Source organism: Xiphias gladius, chromosome 16 (genome assembly GCF_016859285.1).
Source record: "Xiphias gladius isolate SHS-SW01 ecotype Sanya breed wild chromosome 16, ASM1685928v1, whole genome shotgun sequence".
In the NCBI taxonomy this organism is placed as follows: Eukaryota; Metazoa; Chordata; class Actinopteri; order Istiophoriformes; family Xiphiidae; genus Xiphias; species Xiphias gladius.
The window spans coordinates 8,430,359-8,453,411 of record NC_053415.1 but is presented as its reverse complement, the minus strand read 5'-3'; the positions used below and the strand labels follow the sequence as shown (position 1 = coordinate 8,453,411).

The 23,053-nt window shown below is 38.2% G+C and overlaps 1 protein-coding gene across 1 annotated transcript in view; it reads right to left on the bottom strand.

The window, feature by feature from the left end:
* Nucleotides 1–23,053, bottom strand: part of lrp1bb (low density lipoprotein receptor-related protein 1Bb) — a 251,548-nt gene that overhangs the window by 166,096 nt on the left and 62,399 nt on the right. The window contains exon 2 of the mRNA XM_040148223.1: nucleotides 15,803–15,925. Within this exon, the coding sequence (XP_040004157.1) occupies nucleotides 15,803–15,925 (123 nt within the window). The remainder of the gene's footprint in view (nucleotides 1–15,802; nucleotides 15,926–23,053) is intronic.

Here is a 23,053-nt window from a genome sequence, read left to right as displayed (position 1 = left end):
ACTGTACTGATTATGAGCTTCATACTTGAAATATAATTTCCAGCAAGAGAATCATAAGAAATAACTAGTGTGGTAAAGAGGGTCAGCTTCAAAGGTGAATGCTCTCTCTTTTTGTCTGTAAAATCATACATACAAGATGTGACTAGACATGATCTGGACTTCTGGGGGAAAAAAAAGCTAGTTTTGCTGTTCTACTCACAATATTACCAAATTGTCTAACACCCAATTTGTTTTCATTGCGTTTATAAAAACAAGACTAACAGTCTACAGTGATGCCAGCAGCTCTCTGGGGTTGTACTTAGACACAGCAGTGCTTTCAGCTAAAGGCTAATGACAGCATGCTAAACCGGTCACAATGAAAATGCTAAAATGTTGATGCTAATCAGGCAAAGTATTTTTCATGCTCTCCGGAGGAGGGACCTTTTCCATTTCAAACAATTCATGGACTGTAGTTCTTTGCCACACCATGAGGACAAACATTAAATTTTGAGCCCTACTACTGGTAATTCTAGGTAAAGTAAAAAATTTCTATTCATTATGTTAATCACTTTTGCGCTGTCGGTTTAAGAAGACTGCAACCTTTAGGGGGCAGTAGCAAGCTTTTAGATATTAGGACACGTTAATTAAAAATCATGTTGGTATTTGCCTACTTTGAGAAGTGACTGAGGAGGAATCAGTTGGGCCAAACTAATACCTCTATTTAATACAAAATGAGAGGCTTCTAGGGGGAATTTCAGCAGCTATGTTCATTATGATAATCATGTTAATCTGAGCCACTGCCACTTTGTGAGGAATAATGAATTCCTAAAAGAAAATAACAGATAATCTATCAGCAGGGGAAGCTCCTTCAACTTCTATATAGAGGGATTTCTCATATCCTTAAGAAATAACACTTTCATTTTCCTAATTTAGGGTTATGATGATCAAAGTAGCATCCTGATGTCTGACCTGAGGCAACGCCAATGCAGACTTCCCGTAATGGCTTCATAACAGTGTCAGACGCTTTCGCGGTGAATCCTCAATTGCAATGACGTGTATGCACTACATTTCTCAACCCTAACCTTATTATTTTCAAACATAAATCTCTAATCTAATCACGAGCATGATGACGGTGCAAAATCATTTTGGATAAATCTGAACCTGAGCCAAAATGTCAGAAACAGCGGAGACAACAAAAGCTTTCACTCACTGCACTGTGCTGCTACTTTGCCTGTAGGTAAGTAACAACTAGCCTTTTGACAGATTGTCTTATACGTCAACACAATTCATCTGCACATGTATAAAAGAATATGTTTCCCCTTACTTTCACAACAGTGTAGAGAAAATTTACAGCTTGAGAATATTTGAGATTTCTGTCTTTCAAATACACAATGAACACCAGCAGTGATTATTACAATTTAGGTTTAGTTTGAGTAACATTTGCATAAACTGAAAGTTTAACAACATATTCAAAAATGTAATTAATAGTCTTTGCTTTTGTAAGACAAAAATTGTTAACTTTGTCCTAGTAGCTAAAGTAGAGTTAACTTCTACAAAATTCATAGACGAGCAGTTCACAAAAACAAACCATGACAGAGATGATGTTGCCAGAAGTTGTTAACATTAATCTCTGAGCTCATGAGCTGTGTCACTGGTGGAGAAGAATAAATACTAAGTGTAAAAGGCATGAATAATTCATTTATTCTGCTTGTGTACCTGTGTGTGTGTGTTTGTGTTAGCTAAAGAATCAAGAACTCATGGAAACTGAACTCATTTGCCTGTCCACGGTGAAGTCATTATTGTTGTCATGCTTAAAGCTTGAGGATATTTGGATTATGAAATGTCTGGGCACAGTGATGTGGGGGCTTGACTTGAATAACGGACAGAAAGCAATGTTATTCCAGTCGTGTTAAAGTATTGCTGACAAGCCATTTTCCCCATATCTCAGCTTGATTCGAGGACATGTGCTGATTGTATGCAACTCTGTGTTCATATCTCAAAAGCAAAAAATTCTTGGACAAATTCCGGATGTGTAGCAGCACTACTTACCTTGCTACTTGTCATGAACAATGTGCGTCATCTCTAGTACGCAACAATAGTTTCATGGCAACAAAGTGAATGGCTAAAATGCAGGCAGATAAAGTGCATTGGGGTAAACAACAGTTTACTAACATCACAGCCACAGCCTTTGGAAAGGCACTGTGGTCTTAACATGAAGGGCTCTTTAAAAGAATTATTTTCTTTTGTGACCTTTATATCCTTGGCATTTGAAATGAGGCACTCTGCCAAAAGAGCTTAATTTGCTGTATATGCCTGACCCCAGACAGACACAATATTTTCCATAATATCAGAACCTCCAAAGACTGAGTTTCTAAACAGACAATAAAAGATTCAAATCTGTCATATAATTGTAGGATTAAATACTTGATTTTCAATACGTTTAGAGGAAGATGTAGATGCCTTTGGTTATTGACAATGTATAGCTCTAGCCCCCTTTCTCAGTATCAGCAGGGCAATGAGTAATCATTTGACTCCTAATTGATCACATGGAGCTACTGAGAATCAGCCAGTGGCACAGTATGAACTGAAAGACTCTCGGGGGGGAGGAAATGTGTATGCCTTTGCATGTTTGTGGATATGTATGGCCAGTATTTGATGATGCTCTGCCAGGCGTGTACTACAGCCATCCTCCGTTCTTGCTTGTTTGAGTAGCTTTACACCTTCAGTCTGGTTTTCAGCACATGAAACACATGCTGACTTGGACTGAGGCCAAACCGCCTTGGCCAATCAAGAGCATTCCTCCGTTTGGCTCTGAAGACACTCAGTGGTAGGACTGTCTGTACATTAAGGATAAGATCCGAAGTAGTTTATTATAATACTCATTACATTACTCTTTGTTACACAGACAATCTATGTCAGAGGTGCCTTCCAACAATTTAAAAAGCTTCCACACCAAAAAACATGTTCAAATATTCTGTATTTAATACAGAGAAAGAAAAAAAAAAAATTGTTTAAGCAGCAAGCCTACAGTTTGGAGGTACTGTATTTAATGACTCTCAGTAGTTAGCCTGAGCCCACAGACTGCATGCAGCCCTCCTCATAGTGAAGCTGCGTGGTCCACACCCGCCAGCCAATTCCTGAATGTGCTCTTCCAGAGGCTAGATAGCAAGCTTATCTTTTAGCAGCCATCTTCACGCATCCCAAGGCCCCAAGCTTACCTCAGTCTCTCTACTGAGCGGAGACAGAGACAAATGACATATCAACCCTTCGATCAAACCTCTTGTAACACAGTAAATAAGTTGACCCCCCAAAATGATGAAATAACATAGCATTATTGGGATCAGTAAATGTAATGTAGTTTGTTAATTTCACATTTAAATCTATACATTTATTAAATTATGTATTTTATTACATTACTACTCATGTTACTCACTAATGTTTGATTTTTCAGGAGGGCAGTACGTTAGCAGCACTTCAAAGTGTCACACCCCTACCACCCCACCCACCCGACTTTGACCAAAGTGATGCCAGTGCCTAAACATAACCATACAAAAGTTTAATAATTCAGTAGTCGCTACAACTGGATCTTGTAGATTACTGCAAGACTGAATCATATGGCAGAAAACAAATGCATTGTCAGTAAACATTTAGATGATTTTGCCACTTTACTGTTGAATGTGTTGTCTGTAATGGGCTAAACTGTGCTGTTGCATTTCCCTGTTTGGTGTGTGGTTGCTCCAGACTCCAGATTGACTGCTTAGTTTTAACTGTCCTAAATCCAGTATATGCTGTACTTGATGTCCCATAATTTGATTTAATAGTCTGGCAAATATTTGACATTGTTTATTCATGATGAAAAACTGCCAAGGCACGTCAGCACAAACAGAGAAGGAAAGATCTCTGGGCTGGCTGGAGGAATTATTTCACTTTATCTCATTATTTCCAAAGTTTAAGTCTTCTTACTTTTGCAATGGAGATCCAGCTTCCCACTGATATGAGCTAATGATGCAACCATGACACACACTAATAACTACAGCTGCTGTCATTAACCTTTGTTAGCTTATTGTTTTTGTCAGGAGGACTTCATGATTATAAAAAATGAGAATTTTTCTCATTTACATATCTGCCTGTTTCTGGTGTCAGACTACTGAACAAATGAGAAATAGCCTAGTAATTTAATTGGGATTTAATCGCGTTAAACTCTAAACTCCTAAGTACAGGCTGTTCAACAACACGTAGCCAACAGTAAAAAAAAAAAATAATTAATCTGGACATGATATGCCAGCATGTCATATGAGCATGATTAAGTCTAGCAAAGGCAGATATGTATTGAATAACATTGCCTTTATGTTTTTTCTACATTGATCCTCTTAAATATAATCCCACAATACAGTTTTACTTAAAAAGGAGAATACTGATACCAACATATTACTGTTTCCATAAATGTCTGATTTGCATCAAGTTGTGTGTGCACTGCATCTAAAATGCAGCATTCATACAGATGTGTAGGTTATAATGCTAATACTGAAGAAATAACCTGTTTGCTGTGATGATGTCTGTGATGTCAAAACCTTAAGTTTTTTTCCCTCATCTGTTGTATTTACAATTAAAAATTAGTAATCCAAATCAATATTATTTTACACATGTTATAGAGTGGGTCCAGTAAATGAGAGCCAAATCAAAAAAAAAAAAAAAAAAAAAACTCATTTCCTGTATGCAATAGCTTATTATTTGCTGTAAACTATGTTGAGTATTCAATCAAATCTATTTGAAAGAGGAAAAAATGTTGCCACTGTGCAGTGGAATGAAGCCAAAATGTTGACATCCATGACATCCTGGCTCTACTGTATAATAAAGAATCAATACATCAGTCTGCAGAAAGGAATGAATAGCCTCGGGACAGTGTACCAAAGCTGTACTTCAGAAACACCATACAAAAAAAAAAAAAAAAAAGAGCAAAAAGGCCAATTTATCATTATTTGGAAAACGCCGGCATAATTAGTCAATAGAGATACTTTTGTGACCGACCATTATGCAAATGTTATAATCTAATTGTTCTGGGGCCAGCTTCAAATGAATAATGCATACAGTATATTGTAGTTAGAGAGGCTAAAACCAATATTCACTGAGAAGAATGATCTCATTAGGAGTATAATGCACAGTGTTGTATTTAATGCTGGCATTGTTTCATCAAGGAAATAAATACACAATTGTGATAATGTCATCATTGGTGCAATGAGATTCTGATGTATTGGTTTGCCTGAACTGAATTAATTTTTTTCATGTCATCATGTTGTCATATTGAATTCAGACAGAGTCATTGCATTGCAAATCCTCAAACCATGCACCATATGTGGTGTTGTAGGCTAATGGCTCTGTAACATGTTTTGTATAACAAATATTCGAACAGGCACATGGCAAACACACCCCAACTTGATTCAGTATTCCCTTAGGATCCCTGCAGGAAGATTTGTAGTGTTAATTAAAGGATGTCGTAGCTTTCATACTAAGAACTCCCAATTTTTTTGTATAACTCCGACTGCTGAGGCCTCATATTACATACTGTTGAACTTGAGAATGCATTTTTTGCGCAAAACAAGGACTGTGGATTTTCTCACCCATCACTTACATTGAAATTGATTTAAGAGGGGATCTCTTTGTGGACAGGAGGAACATGGCAACCAATAACCCTTTTCAATGTACATAGCATCAGTACTGTGTTGAGAAAAAAAGAAAACTTATCCATTACAGAGACTTTCTTCAGAAGAAAAAAACAACATGTTCACATGCCTAAGATTACCTAGCCTTACGTTCAAAAAAAGTATGTGACCTTAAAGGTTAGACACCACTTCATCCTGATTCATGTTTCTGGCAATCTGATGAATCTAAATTCAATATTAGCTTTGCTTTTAGCTCAGTTATTCTCCACGCCAACTGCACTACGTTCACAAGCTAACTGCTAACTTTGTCTGACTGCCATTTGGTGCAACAATGCTGCTTACTGCAGCAGGGGACCTGCATAGTCAAGTGATAATTCTCTGTGGGTTCATCACTATGAGCGACCCCTTTTACCGAGGATATTTATTTATTTATTTATTTTTAAACACAAACCATGATCACTGACCAAACCTAAAGCAACTACTTAAATTTTAACCATAGCTGCCGATAGAGGCACCAAATGAGAAAACACTCATATAGATCATTGTGTCCGAAGTCACTGAACTTTTTCTGTATTAAACCAGGCCATGATATTGTACCGTAAGACTGGATATTTTGACTGAAAACAAATACTTTGTATGCGAACATTTCACCGATATGTATTAGCATCAGCGTATTTGTGCCTTCCCAAATGCATAAATTAACATATCCTCATTATGTTCCAAGAAAACGTAATCTGGTCGCAATTACTTTTCCTATAAAACGTATTTGCTATTGCAGTGTGTTGTACAGAAAGCGAATTTTTAGGAGAAGGTTGGTGGGTAACAATGACAAGGGTAAACAGCTCATCTTTACAGGTTTTGTACTGTAATAATTTCTAATGAACTAAGGTGAAAATCCGCAAGCTTGGTTTAGTTGTTTGGTTAATTTGTCGTTATTACTAAAGTCAATATTTAGCCACATCTGATGGAGGCTGCAGGGAGTACAATTCAAAATTTGGTTTGAACATTGTATGTGGATGACAAACTAACCATATGCAAACTAAAGATATGTCTTTCAAATACAATGGAGGAGCTCATATCCCTTGGCTTTGGATTCTTCCATTAAATTATAATAGTTTTAGTGAAAAGCTTGACCTTTGCCTTTATTTATATTTCACAATATGTAATGAGTCTCAGGGCCCAAATTGGTGGTGCTGGCCTATAGTGTAAATCAATTGATCATAAGTGAATAAATAAGTCATTTTATTTGGCTTGAAGGCATCTTTAATGAGGACCATGGTTATAGTATAATACACACAGCGAGTGGGAGGACATGTATTTTTCTCTAAACATCCTCTGGCACCAACCCAGCTCCCTTGAAATAATCATTGGACTATGACCATGTTTATAGAGTGGCTAGAAGAGAGGGTATTAGCTCATTCTTTTCACTATCTATTAGACTACCCATTATTCATTATTAATAAATAAATAAATAAAGGCCAACGTCACTGATTTATGCTCATTGAGAGTCAAGTCCTGGCTAGGGTATTACTGTGAGATGAACAGCAGTCATCATAGTGATGTTACAGGCTATTATTCTCATTGGGTGCCATAGTAAGTATGCATCACTGTGTTTGCTCTGAGTTAAAGCTCATATCACTAAGATGCTTTTTTCTGTGCGGTAGCAGGGGGGAGATAACGTAGACTTTAGTACTTTAATGTCACACTGGTTCCATGACAGCAAGTGTGTCAAGTGTATAAAATATGTTCTTTTCTTTGGTTCTTCAGGTGACAAGCTGGGATGCTGTCCTTTACAATATTCGTACTAGGAGGGAATGCAAAAAGGAAAATTTGACAGTGCAGCTTAAATTTTGAGATGTGGGCTGTAAGAGCAAACACATAGCAGTAATGTGCGCCTCCCAGTGCATCACTTCTGACTTGGATAAGACATGGTGAGGGTGCAAGTTTGTCACCAGGCAACGACATTTATTCACACTAATGGTTTTGCCTGAGAAATGCTCAAACATACAGAAACATGGGCAATTCCGCAAGCACAGGACTAAATATGAACAAATTATATGTTAAGGGCAAAGAGAATGATTTTTCTGCCACATTTTTAAAGAAGACATGGCCTCATTCACAGACTTATAAAAGCATAGAGTGCCTTCATGGGAATGAATGTTTCCAAGCACGAAGACGTACATAGACACTATTTGTTGTCTCTGTTTCGTGCCTATTGAAATTGCTGGTAAAACAGATGGCACAAGGCAGTGTAAATAAGTTCTGTTCCAAATGCAGAAAGGGAGAGCGAGAAAAATAGTATATTAAAAGTCTTATTTCAAAGCCTTATGCCCTTTTGCTGCTGCAAAAATATTTAAAAAAAAAAAAAACCCACAGGATTACAGTGCCTGTAAACAAGATACATGTGTGGCCGGTTAAATGTGTTGATAGCAAAGGACAGTGTGCTGCATTTGATCTCAAATCAAATCCAGGTGTCAGGCGCAGGGCTGAGGAACCAAACATGATATCCAATTAACTCTCGCTGCACTAACACTCAGTCACATTATATGTTGTAGAGTGTGATGACAACATAACCTGTAAGCTTTCTAATAACTTCAGTAGATCATCGTAACAAAAGACAACAGTATGAAAGTGGAATCATGCAGATATAATGGTCTCAGACATTCAAAGAGTCGAGGACTGCCAGTGAATAATTCTCACAATATGCAGAAGTGGTGCTCGAACATAAACATGCAGCATTTGTAATAGCAGCATGTTTGGGTATTTTTCTGATGAGTCAACAGAAGGGTTACATCTCAGTAGGGAGGGAGAGAAAATAAACGTTATATAATGCAAAAGGCCCTGTCCTTCAGCTCAATAACAAGGTGCTACGCTACATTACCCCCTAAACCTCCATCCTACTGGCGCCAACTCTCATTGGAAACAGACACATTTGCGATACATTTATTTCAATATGGCATTTGCCGGATAAAATACCCTGCAGGATGTTGATAGGCAGCCCAGAATACACGGCCTATAGTTACTGCAGCTTCATCACAGACAGACAAAATATTCTCTGCACTTCTAAGCAGTGTTTCCACAGGGATTTTGTCAACTGAATCCAAATGTTGAAATGGCAATGTGAGTTTAACATTTATGAAATGTGCGTCAAAGTCAGGATGAAATTTAATGGCCAAGTATGGCTAGAGATATCTAGCTGTAATGGTCAAAGGATCTCACTATACCTAAATGCACCCAAAACAAAATACAAACATAGAGCTGTTATATACACCTACCCTATCATCAGATAAGAACATCTATACTGAACAATTCTGGAGAAACCTCAAATCAACATTTTCTTCAATAACTGTGCATGACAAAAATGGTATGGTTAAGGTTAGGGAAAGACAATGATTATGTCAAATAAATTAAGGTTAAGGTATGGTAAAGATTAGGTACCCATAAAACTTTGTTAAGATCACAGTTACAGACTCCAGTCACTTGCATTAATGTCTGATGTGGCACAGACCTCCACACACAGTAGAATACCTGTGTCTGCTTTGCTATATATAGGGCATACTGTTTCCTACATTGGCAGTGAATGTATATACAGCCGGCACAAGGAAACAAATGGTACTGGACAATATGACCTAAAATCTATATCATGATAACGTTCACATTTGTTTTAATAGTGACAAATATTTTGTATGCATCAATGCATGACAGTTTCTTTGTCATGTTGGCTAAATGACCCTAAAAACAAGAAAATGTAATCCATACAACATTATTAATGTACAGTATACTCTTTTATTGCTGCACACTTTGGGCCATTTTACACATCCATCAAACATGCAGCAATATTAGTGACAAACTTGAAAATGAATGTTACACATTCACTTCCTTTTTTAGCTCTGCTTTGGTCTCCCCATCAACCCCTGAGAAAAATATCTGCCTCTTTAGCCTGCTCCATGCTACACTGATGTTTGCTGCTGGGCAAGTAGTGTATGCAGTTTGAGGGTCAGGAAACCAAAACAATTGCTTAAAGATGGTAAAGAAATGTGTGTGGAAATCATCCACATGGTAAATAAGATGGAATTCTGGCACTCCTTTGCAATAAATATACAAGATGCATAGAACAGTGTCAAGACAAAACATTGTAGGCAGTAGTATTCGTACACGAGTGAGCAGAAAAGCAACATGTTTGGATAAATGTTTTTATCAGTTTTAATACTATACTATGATCAGACTTCCAGGTATAGATACATTAAAGATGTCATAAAGATCCCAAGATGCTATTATTCAAATGGCATGTTCAAGAAGTCAGTAGCTTAACTATACTCCGTAGAATACCTGTGAAATAAACATGCTGCAGCCTGTGCTGGATCATTGAAGAGATTTTCTTTTCTCTCATAACTGTGTTTTTATCATGCTGCTTGTTTTTATCTCTCTAGGATACTGATGAGCTCAGTACAGAGAATCTGAGGGCTTTAGAGGAAAGCATGGGGAGACATGCCCTCCCCTGTAGCTGAAGGGGAGTAAGTGGAAGAACCCCTGAGACAGCAGTCTTTGAACAGTTCTCCTCCCCTGCACCTTGAGGACACCAAGATCAACATCATTTTTGACTGGGTAGAGCCATGCTACAGCCATGAAATACAGCTTCAGTGGCCATGTTTTTGAAGTCAGCCAATGACCCTTTTCAGTGTCTTTTCCTCTGGGAGCAACAATTCAATCAGAGGATTCACTGGTCTCCATGTCCACCACATACACAAAGCGTCACATGGCAGCACTACTGAGACAAGCCAAAAGTCCATGAAATCCTTTTCTGAAGGATTCATGACGGATTTAAGTTCTAAGATACTGTTTGCAAGCGTGTAGCATCAAAAAAGGTAGAGAGCTGCATGCTGACAGCCATTAGGACTGAAAGTTTTTATAAAAATCTACTGGAAGAGATATTAACCAGAAGTAAATTATGACTGTCCCATTTTATCTCTAACGCACAGCAAACCGCAGATCTGCATGTCTAGAGCCTTGACATTTAGACTTCCTTGTACGTATGATACACACACTAAGAATATGATTATCATGCTCTCGGCAAATTCTCAATCTTTCCACTTAAACTGTCATCACACAAGATGCTGTTAAGGCCCCATGAGACAGCAAAGGTTTGACTCTTTATGGCACAGAAAGCATTTGCTTTAACTGTGACACAATTGGAGAGTTGCTATTTTGCTGGTTTTTCTTTAGCCATTCGTGGAGGCAGGCTGTATTTCCCAGCTCCCTGAGTAACTGTCAGCTATCCATTCCCATGGGGCCCATGGCTGCACGGATAAACTGTTGCCGACTTCTAGTCTCTAGGTACTGCAATCCAAGGCCACCTTTCCCTCCCTCCTCCCCACAGGCTCTGAAGATGCAGTGATTACATCTCCCTGACCGAGCCAGTGCAGGTTAGAGAGAGGCCATCAGTGGCACCAACATTTTTATATTTCTAGATGACAGGAGTGTAATGTATTATACCTTGCCTTTTGTTTAAGATAATACATTCCTCTGTATAATGCCCAAAATATTAACAATCAAATCAAAGTAATGATGGCTTCGCACCATACTGAACTTCTTTATCTTTATTTTAATCCCCTAAGGCTTTGCTCACTGCATATCATCCTATAGAAAGGATCTCTTTTTCACAGGTTATTACAGCCCTTGCTACCATTTAAGAAGACAGAATACATTCCAATCTCGTATTCTGTTTGCAGTGCAAAGCTGATCTAATTCCACTTTCTATCAATACATAATCCATGATAATGAGCTGTGCCAGATCCCATAGATGAATATGCAAGGTCATCTATCCGCAGACATTGTAAATAAAATTGCGTCAACATTAATTGAAGTGATAATTAATGGCCTTCTGGAGATTACACAACTTCGCCCAGAGCAACCACGCAGAGGTTATATTATACCTATTATATTTAAAACATCTTTCACAAAGGGAAAGTGAAAGATCAGCGAAAGTGAAAGACAGCTGACAGAGAAACCAATCAAAGAGGTAATCAGAAATCTGCTGCAGATAGAGAATGGAGCCCAAATATACCTAATTTTATATACAGTAAAACAAAATTACACACACACACACACACACACACACACACACACACACACACACACACACACACACACACACACACACACACACACACACACACACACTAATTGGACGTTAAGATAATTTACTTTAAACTTAAATTTTAATCCTACGCACCAAACTAATGCCATAGCTCTCCTCATCCTTTCAGGTTGAAATAGAAATCTGGGGTGTTAACGGGGCCTTCCATAGATTTGAAATTGGAAGATTTATGAAAGACAGATTAAAAAAGAATGGTCAACCCACTGACTGATAACCCGCAAATGCAGTACAGGCTGAGATATACTGACTCTTAGTCCCCAGTGTGGATCAAGCTCAAAAAACACATTTCCCATAGCTGGATAACTGGATAGTGTATTTTATTAGACCCTCCCTGTCTCCTAAGTGCTCACTTCTTTCAAACCTCACATCTCCAGTTTGTAACACAGGTTTTCTGTTATAAATTTTACGTTTCAAATCCAAGCTATGATAACCCTGAAGACATCATCTGGGTTATTTTTTTTAATGTTGGAACGCTCGCTCCATTCAGTTTTTTATAGGCTGAGCAGAGATCCTCATGACCAATAAACTGAAGTCCATTCCATTCTTGGAATGCCCCTTTAAAAACAGACAGCCTTTCACAAAATAAATTAATTAATTAAAAATAAAATTAAATCTGGCAAATAAGAGTAACTAGAGAAAAAATAATAGGCAGACCATAAGAAGCACAAGATATTTAAGGTGGACCGATATACAAAGCGATGAACAGAATCTGGAACTCACTTCATCAACAAAGCATCCGAGGAAAAGATGCAACAGTGCTCAGCAGAATATCTGGTTTTGCTTTTGCAGTCTTGAGGAAAGACTATCCATCCTTCCATCTTTTTCTATACAGCCCCACTCCTACCTAGGGGCACAAGGTTGGGTGCACTGAGTCTACAAAACTCCCTCAACAAACCACCACTCTATTGCATTCATACTTAAAGCATGTGATTATGTAATATTGACATAGGCAGTGAGGCCTCCATCTTTTTTTGCAAAAAGCATTTACACCCACAAGTAGTCTACTTGATAAATGACCTGCTGCACTCTAGGGGATTAATAATTATTTTACGCTGTGGTCAATTTATGCACAGATGTCACTGCCAAAACTATGAAGTCCTAATTATAACCAATGACTCACATTGATGAGGAACTTGGAGTGAATGTTAATAATTTTGTTTTGTTGGCTTTTTTCCTCATAATTTACTAAGGCTTATTTAGCTCATAATAATGTGAAACTACTGCTCTGTTTATCCATTAAAGGAAATCTATGTCCCAGAAGTGTGTAAATATTAATACTAAAGAACATGCCTGCTACAACCAATGCTGATAAGAAGGGCAAATGAAGGTGTACATGGCTACAATTAAACCAGTCAAACAGATTCTTCACAGAATGATACAGCATTTCCACTTGTTCACAGAATAATACAAAACAGCAAATATCACCATATTTTCAAACAGACTGTTCTTCAGCTTTGTTCTAAAATGATTAACTGTTTTTGTACTGTCCTGCCCTTGGGAGTAAATAGTAGTTAAATAGGCCTTGTTAAGACTGCAGGCAAATCCGTTTTGTTTCTCAAATCAGAGCTTCAGGACAGACTCGCCACACCGTTGCAAATGATCAAATCAGATTTGTGTGACCAGATACCATCAACCTATCTGCATGGATTGCTGTATTAATGAAGTAGCCGCCAGTAACTATGTAGCTACCGTCACTCTGGATTTGACATCATCATTGTGTGTCGCATTGCGAGAGACTTTGGCCTTGCTGAGACTGCCAGCCCAATTCCGTTTTTTGGCATATTTGGATTGTATCCGGATTGATTTTAGAAAGTCTAGACAGCAAGAAAAACACTTGAAATGTTAGTTTTGAAAAATCGGATCCAAACCACATTTGGAGGTGGTCTGAATTTACATCCCAATTGAATTTCTACAGATACGTCTCAGTCAGGACGCTCTGACCACTCAAATCAAATGTCAAAGTTTATTTTGCATCACTCGCAACACGGAGTGAGCAGAATCAATGCTGTTACTAGCAGAGCGCTATCAGCGGGGATAGTTTTTTGGCACTATGGAGGACAACAAGAACAACAGTCTGGACAGATACCGAAATAAATCGTTCGGAGGGTGAGATGATGGACCTGATAACAACGTAGCTTGCCCTAAGTTGTTATCACAGCACCTCATGCAAATAGGCTAGTGATGTCTGGACAAACAAATCCGGTCTGATCACTTGCAAACAGTGCAGACAGTCTGCCCTAAAGCTCTAATTTGAGATACAAATCTGATTTTCCTACAGTGAACTAACCAAAAGACACTTTGAAATCCGATTTGAGGGGTCAGAGCGCCCTGATTGTACCCCCGTGGTTTGGATCTGATCTGCAAAAGACGCATTTCATGCGTTTTTTTTGCCGTCAAGACTTTCTGAAATCAATCCGGGTACAATCTTGATATGCCAAAAAAAGGATTTGGGCCGGCAGTCTGAACAAGACCATAGAGTGCTTTTGGATAAATAACTCTTAACAGTGCAAAACAAAACACCATAGCAGTATGCACTTAGTACAAAAGTTGTAAACATTCTTTTAAAAAAAGAGCATAATATGTAAATATTTTTTAAAACATTAGAAAAAAAACATCTTTAATGAAGAATAATTAAGGTAAATTTTATTAGAGGCAATTAGTAGTTTTTACATGTTTTAATAGCTAGAGATTAGAATATAAAAGACTTATATTACATGTATTACTACAACAGCAATTCAATGTTTATCATGTGCCACTGGTGGCAATAAGAGAACAAGAGAATAAGCACTTAAGACTTCGAGCACACCAAATCCTTTAAAAATAGATATATTAAAATAGTTCTATTAAAATATAAAATCTATTAAAATAAAGGTCAACAAAGTTGAGCTCGACTAAATTGCAATTTTGTAATTCATGCTACTGTGATCTATAACACCTGTGATTGCTAATTTTTTTAACACCTTCATCTTTGACTTTATTATCATCATCATCTTTATTGAATTATTATTGAATGTATAAAATAAGAGTGCCCTGTAACTTGTATCATAATATTCTAGACACAGTCTTATGCACTAATGCGCAAAAAAACAAAAAAACAAAAAAAAACACAGCAAACACTGAGTTTACATGTCTGTGAGTTAAATGGTTTTCTACTACAATGTGTAGGTACCAGAAATGAAAATAGGGGAAAGGTAATACAATTTCAGGTGTTAGTGGTATGCTGATTTAAAAAGAAACTTGTTCCCACAAAAGTTATCTATCTGCTTAATGTCGTACAGTGTCTAGAGAGGCTGGATCCTTAGCAGCATGTATTGGGTGAGAGGTGACGTACACCCCGCACAGGTCACCAGTTTTTCACAGGGCTGACACATACTGAGACAGCAACAATTCACACTCATACATACCTATTTAGAACTGCCAATTCACTTAAATCCAGCATGTCTTTGGACTGGTGCAGGAAACCAGAGCACCAATAGGAGTCCCACAAAAGAACAGAGGTCAGGACATCGTAAAGAGATATTTCTTGCAAAATCCTATTATACTGTACTACCACACTGACCATTTTAATTCAAACAGGAAAACAGAATTAGTTATATGTCCATACAAACCATTCATGCAGCGCAATCCTCAAAATCTGGCTGTCCACCTGGATGCTAAGTACATTCCAAAAACTCATAGTTTCACCTTAGTATCCTTCAACACAGTGATTCGCTTGTAGCCTGCTTTCAAGGCATCTACAACAAGACGTAAGTAAGTTTCATGTCTTCAAAATGACCACAGCAGCTGTTCTCTGACAGAGGAAACCACAGACTTCTAACCCCTTTTAATCCTAGAGAGGGGGGAGTGTTTGATACTGAAGAGGTACTTTTTTGGTGGAATATCACTTAATACATGTTAACACAGGTCCTTACACTATAATGGTGAGACACTGACAAATGAGGCACTGTGGCAGACTTCCATATGACAGTGTTGCAGTAGTGAGGAATGGCTGGAATGGGTGACTTACAAGTTTGATCAATTTCATCTGAGTCGTCGGGGCAATCAGGCTCGCCGTCACAGAGCCACGCCTCGGGGATGCAGGTTTTCTGGTCGTGACAGTGAAACTCCCCTATGTCACACACGATGGTCACTGGATAGCATGAAGAAAGGGTGGAGAAAGAGATAGAAAAGATGCATCATGAGGTGATGGTACTGAGCAGGTGGATCACATGTTTCACCAGAAAACATGTACTGAATGTAAACTTGAATATGTGCGTGAGAGGAGAGGAAGTGGCTGTACATGCCTTACATTTATCTGCTGAAGAGGCCCTGACAAAAGCAAAATTCTCATTATGTCATCTGCAATGGTAGCATGTAGCTAAACGAAATAGAAAGCCAACGTATTTCCAAGAGGCTATACAGTAGCTCTATGTTGTATGAACATGTTGAAAGGCTAACAACAAATACTGTGTCCTTTTGTCAGTGGTATATCTTTTGCAAACCACAATTCTTTTTTTTCAGTGCAGGAGGCCTTACATTTTTCCAGAAGATTAAAACTGTACCAAAAGAAGCAGATACAGACGCTGCCCAGGCATTGGGATTTTGACAGCTATTTTCTTCTAACAAAAACATGATGTCCTTTGCACCTTGGCAAACTTGTTACAAAGCAGTTTTGCAAGTTTATTCTTATCTTTTTGCCTCCTTGGTGTTGTGCTTTCATTTGATGGTGGAATGGGGGGAGTTCAGTGAAAGCCCAGTCAACTAAAAAGTCATCATAGCCTTTCAATATAGCAAGCATCTGTCAAAGTGTTGACATGTTTCCTGCCGGTAGCTGTCAGAGACTCAGCTCGATCATTCTGCTGAATGACATAAGCTCTTGCTAAAGATTTGACACCACAAAGTGACCTGCCACTACTTCTCTTCAGCGCCAAGCAAAAACAGTAATTTGTTTCTAAGCTTAACCCACAGACAATCAGAATTCAATCTCCAATTCCCCCTCCCACTCTCTTTCTCTGTCTTTTTCCCAGTGTGTTCCTAACCCATTAGTGGTGGGAGTGGAGCAAGTGGGAGATCAGGTCTGCAGCATTTGAACAGTGGGAGTGATAATTCAACGCACCGCTGCTCTCTGCCCTGGCACCCTCTAGCAAATTCACTACCCAGGGACAAATCTGAAAAGGTCAAACATCTCATCCATTCTACCTCTTCTATTCCCACTGATGCAATATATCTCAAATCTTACAATTTAAATCAAGGTCTATTTTGAAATATTCAAGCCTTTAAGTTTTAAAGGGGGACATTCTTAAAATTGCACACCAAAGCCATCAAACCTTTAAGGAAAAAGAAAATTAAAATTCAATTCACGCTTATCAGAAAAGAAAAAAAAAGTATCTCAAGGTAGTCCACTGCAAGAGGAACTGGTATATGATCATTATTTTTGCCTGTAAACGGTGGAAGAGCACCAACATAAAAAATTTATTTTGTCAAATATTTCTCAAAACACATCACTTCAACACTTCCTCACAACAACACACAACATTTTTGTACTAAGCCAAAATTCTTGGCTGCAGTCAAATGTGTTTCTTTTAACCATCATCAAGCAACACAACTGTGTGATCTTCAGCAAAACATGCTGTCAACCTCAGTGCATACTGATTATCCCATGCACTAAATATTAATACAGAAACGGACTTAATATGATGGACTGTCCATGATTTGACAGTTTAGTGGTAAAATACAATTAGGGTCACACAATATTGTGACATTAATTACTAGACAGAACAAATTATTTTACATTTTATGTCAAAAAAAAGTAGTCCAGTGTAAACATTGCACTTTTAAACATGTGAACTGTATATGAGCTGAGTATGCTGAATACATTATTTACATTTCTCCTCAAAAAACAACAAGGCATCAATAAGCACATGCTGAGCTTGAGGGTTGGCAGTGGCATGCTCGGTTTGCTGAAGTCTCTCAAGGGATGTCTCCTAAACCTTTAAAGCTGAATTGATTACCACTGAAAAGCAGAGGGGTTGGTGACAGAAGAGCGACTTCCTCAGCTAGCAATGGAAGCCATGAGAGCAACTGCCCCTGGATCTCAGAGCTGCATCCTTTCAAGGAGAGCCAAAGGGCCAAATATGAGTCAAGCAAATGACCTCTTATGTCAATGAATCTTTCCCTTTTCCTTCTCCAAACAGCCTATCCTTGACACAGGCTGTACTGTCTCTGTGGACAGTGGGGGACAAAAAATAATGGGAAAAAACACACAACTGAAGAAAAGTAACCATCCTATTGTTCTTTTGTTCCTCTTCCATATACCACTGCATTTGCATGAGAAAGGTACCAAAGGGTATAGTATTACACAGTATAAATTATTTTGCAGATTATTCTATACAAACATCAAATGATTGGTGATGGCAAGTATAGCATATGAAAAAGGCAGCATCTACCTTCAGTGAATGGGAAAAAAAACGCCAACTGGTTCCTTTGTCATAACAGTAGAAAACTCACAGTGGCACTCAGCTGGGCACATTATCATGAGTTTCTTTCCTGACACACAAGGGCCACCACTGGCACAATATTGTGGCTCATTACAGCCATTGAGCCTTTGAAATGTGCCAGATTTCCAGAGGAACAAAGAGTTATTTTGAGGCAGGCAGACAGAGAAGATAGTTTGCAAACCTGCTGAAGGACGACCTGCCAGCAGTCTTTGCAGCATGTATTTTGATCAAGTTTTTTTGTTGACCGGTATACTGCAACATGAACAAGTGTTCAGCACAAACAAACAAACTATTCATCCTGCATTTTGCAATATACCATCCACTCTCTTATTTGCTCAGTCCTATTAAACTCTGAATTACATGAGAGCTTAGCTCTTCATTTATCTCTCTAAACAATATTATATTCTAGTGACATAAGTTACAAGGCATTACAATCCCCTGAATTATATCAGACACACAGTTCACAATATGGTACAGTGGATAAGTCATAAGCCACAGGCCTATTCAAACAAAACCCTTGTTATAAAAGCAGCAGTGCAGTACAAGGCTCAAAGTGGCAAATTAAACGTCAGCTATGTTGTACAGCTGAACAAAGCTGATCTGAAAATATTCCTAAATCAGAGCTATCTTACAGTTGCAGGTGGAGAAGGAGCTGCTTCTCAAAGAAGCTATTTGTAGCTCATCCAACTTGCTCAGCTCTACATAGAAAGCTGTGTGCGAACTTGACAGGGCAGCAATAGTCCATTAAACCTATGCTGCATTCAGAGCACTCAAGGTCACCCAACAGTGTGGGAGAAAAGAGAAATAGTGATAGAATATCTCTGAAAACCACATGAAAATGTGCAAGCATAAGCAAAGATATTCACTTACACACACACAAAAAGATAATTTAACTCTAAACAAATAACTGCATTTGGTGGTATAAGTTTTATAATGTATTTCAGCAGTGAATTTTGTTCTTCTTGTCTCATTTTTGCTTTGTTTTAAAAAAATATTTGCCAGTGTAGACAGGCGGGAGACATCAGGAGAGAGGGAGGGAATGACGTGCAACAAAGGTTGCGAGCCAAACTGGAACCGAGGACATTGTGGGTGTGTACTTCCACCATTAGGCTACCAGGGTATGCTTGCTACAATGAGGTGTGATGGCAGCAAATGTTTTCATAATTTGAGACAAAATGGGAAAAATGGCTTGGTTTTGGTTTGGTGTGGTGTGGTATGGTGTGGGGCTTCCCTCTAGAGTTGTCATTTTGCAACAACCCACAGAAAAAGAATTTAAAGGAATAGTTTTGCTTTTAGGACAATTTGCTAATTTCAGCGTTCCCGCTATGTACATTTTGCAGTGTTTCCCGCCACAACGTCGCATGACTCTACAGAGGTCTTTTAGTTTGAAACATTGTATTTAGGATGTGGACACACGTGGTGATGCTCCACCGAGGCAAGAGTGAGAGAGAAAAGAACAGAATAAAAAGGAGAAGAGAGAGAAAGGTAGCTAGGTAGGTAACTAGCTAACATTAAATTGGATTTTTATTACCTATTGATATTCACTCTGGCCGCCGGCATACAAATTGTGCGCGCCACCCAGGTACAACAAAATCCTTCATAGTTGGACTGGCCATCGGCAGGACTGTGTGCACCAGGAGCACCGGGACTCCCGTAGAGTCTATTCATAGGGCATGTGGTTCAGTTACTTTTATCTCCACTCTAGGTACTGAAAAGTGTAGTATATTTTCAAGATGTACGACGGCACGTGCTCCTTCTGTGACCCAGGTGGGTTTTCATACTACTACTATACTATACTACTACACCTGTCAGGCAATGGAACCAACTGCTCACTAATTGGACTCCATTTTGTGATTGGATTGTAATTGTCCTATCAGACTCGGGTTTTAAGACAGGGTCAAAATTCACACTTGTAACTTCAGTGTCACACTCAGTATGGGAACTTTGAGTGTTGAGTTTTACATGCAATTTTCTGCTTTGTAGCTGTACGCAAATGTTCACAAATGTGTGTGAACATGTGTTTTTGGGTAACCTCACAAAGACACTAAAGATACCATTTCTTCTTCAAAAAAAAAATTTTTTACAAATCTTTTCTACATATGTACAAACTTGAATTTTTATTTTACAGGTTTGCAGAGGTTAATTTACAACTATAAACTTTGTGAACATAACTTTACAAGCTCAAAATATTTTTGACGCTAATTTTAGCCCATACGAAGAGTCAAATCCTACAAGTTTGCACTCTCTTGTAGGTTTTTTATAAAAAGATATTTTTGAAATGTGTGGAAAGGTTATCTGAAGTACATGTAGACAGGATGGGTGGAGAAAAATTGGGTGCATCACAAAATAACTTCAAAACCCTGATGTCAGACTGATGATATTTAACAGTATATAAGGGTGGAATATTCTGCTCAAAGATTCATGGATTGTTTAATATAAATCAAACATACAGGTTAAAGCACATCACATATAAATGTTTCAAGTTATTGAGGAGAAGTACTTGGAGACTTTTCGTCTGTAGGTGCGCACGCATGCACGCACGCATGCACAGGCGCGTGCACACAAGTGCACGTAGATTAGTGATTTTAAACCCTTTCACACTGTCAGAGCAGACTTAGCATCCTGGGCAGTTGCAGGTCATATGCATTATGGATGAGCATAGGGCTATGAGCCAAACTAAGCAGGTTATTAAGTATAACAACAGTATAATGCAGTCTCTCCCTTAATCTTCATATCTTTAATCTGCCAAAAGATGCAATGTAGTGTGATGCATCTCAATGATGCCTCACCTGCATAATGAATCTTTATTACAAGCATATTTCTAGAAGTGACATGCGCCATGTGGTATTTAGACTTAAATGCCATTCATGTCAAGTCTGATCAGAATATGGAGACTAGAGAGAGTACTGTGACTCTGCTGACTGATGCACAATTTCAGAATGTCATGGCACTTCTGGATACCTGCCCACAATTATATGTGCACTTCAGTTCTGCAGCACCCATCCTTCTCTTCCATCTAGATCATTTTAAAATTTTAAAATGGAATTCTTAGAAATCACTAAGCAAGCTGAGGATAGCAAGCTATGTTTGAACAAGGGAGAGAGAGAAAATAATGATGTACAAAGAGAGAGAAGTAATTTTATTTACAGAATCTGAGGTATAACTGGCTCCAGGAAACGACAGCTCGTACCCCGGGCCATCCCCCATGGCAACGCTCAACAACTCTACATTCTAGCCATGAAATGGGTTAGAAATCAATGCTGTAAGACTTAGGGGCTTTCATTAGATACTGCCTGACCTTCACCACAGAGCGAGGTCACTTTTATTTTCTCTACAACAGCAGGGGCATGTCAACAAATTATTGAAAGCAAGCACCATATGAAAAGTTTCAGAAGACAATAGTAGAATGGCCTCCTGCTCCCTGGCATAAATCCCTACACCAGTAAACAATGAATGATTCATGAGACCGATCTAAAGCTGTATGCTGCTTACTGCCCTTTTACTTCACATGCAAAGGAATATGTTACAGCACATTGCATTCACAAAGGAACAACTATATTACAAGGATTATCTGAACATTTCATGAGTGATTTTTATGCTAATCAAGATTTGACTATTGTGCAAGTCCAATTAATCCTAAAAAGCATGATTGCTGTTCATGTTGTCCAGTTTATTCAAAGTATGGAAGGTTTTTTCATTTTCCTGATGGAGATCGTTAGGATTTTCATCTAAAAGTTTAACATAGGTAGCAAAAATCTGTCGTTATTAGGCTGCTTCTCTGCCACTGAGTCCTCATCTCATTATTTCATGTCCCCTCTAACAACAAACCTTGCTAAGTGTGTAACCACTCCAGTGTTCAACCAAGGGAAAACCTAAAACTCATTACTGATAACTGTAAAGAAAAGCCATTTTGCTGTTCCGTCCCAGACCTGCTGGTTTTCTGTCGTACCAGGTGAACAAACTGGAAGAATCTGTTGTTTTGGACCTCAAATTATAATTGGTTTATTATCAGTTGGCACAAATGTTATGTTTGGTCATAGATAAAAGCCTCTTCTCTAACTTGGGTGATCTTTCAGTAACTGCAGTGTGGGGAAACTTTTGGGGAATTGTTGGGTGATTAATAAACCATGGCAGGTATGTCTCACTTTTTGTGAGTTCACTGTATTAGCAGGAAACTAAATAGGAGTGATTTTTGTGTTTACAGACTTCTGCAATTGGTGATACCAGCCAAGATATCAGATCTAAAAAAAACTCCACATCTGTCTGTAAATACAACTCATTGATTGACATGAACATGGTTTCTTGTTAGCAGTACATGTTTACAGTAAATACATCAGACCACTTGAATAGTCAACACAAGAGTTAAAATATCTAATAATGCAATACACATATTTCAAATTTAGATCGGTCATGTATATCTTGTTTACATTTCCTAGCAGGGGCTGTTCAAAGAAGCAGGTTTACTGAGTTATCTGATGAACTTTGGTTAGTAAAGCCTGCAACGTTATATTTAGAACAGGTTCTAAAATACTCACTCAAAATATAATTTTTTTTTTTTCGAATCTTCCCGTGTACAGATCATCACATGGTGAAACACAGTTATGTCATTTGTTGTAATGGTCTAGGGAAAAAAGGGAGCGCTTTGTTTGATGCAACGAATCTCGCTAATGTAAACATGGCAGAAATGTCATGTAAAAGTTATTGAAGAGGGGTGTGAATCAAAATTCAAAACCAATAACTCGTTCAGCTCTATTGTGCTTTAAAAGATTTAAACCTTACAA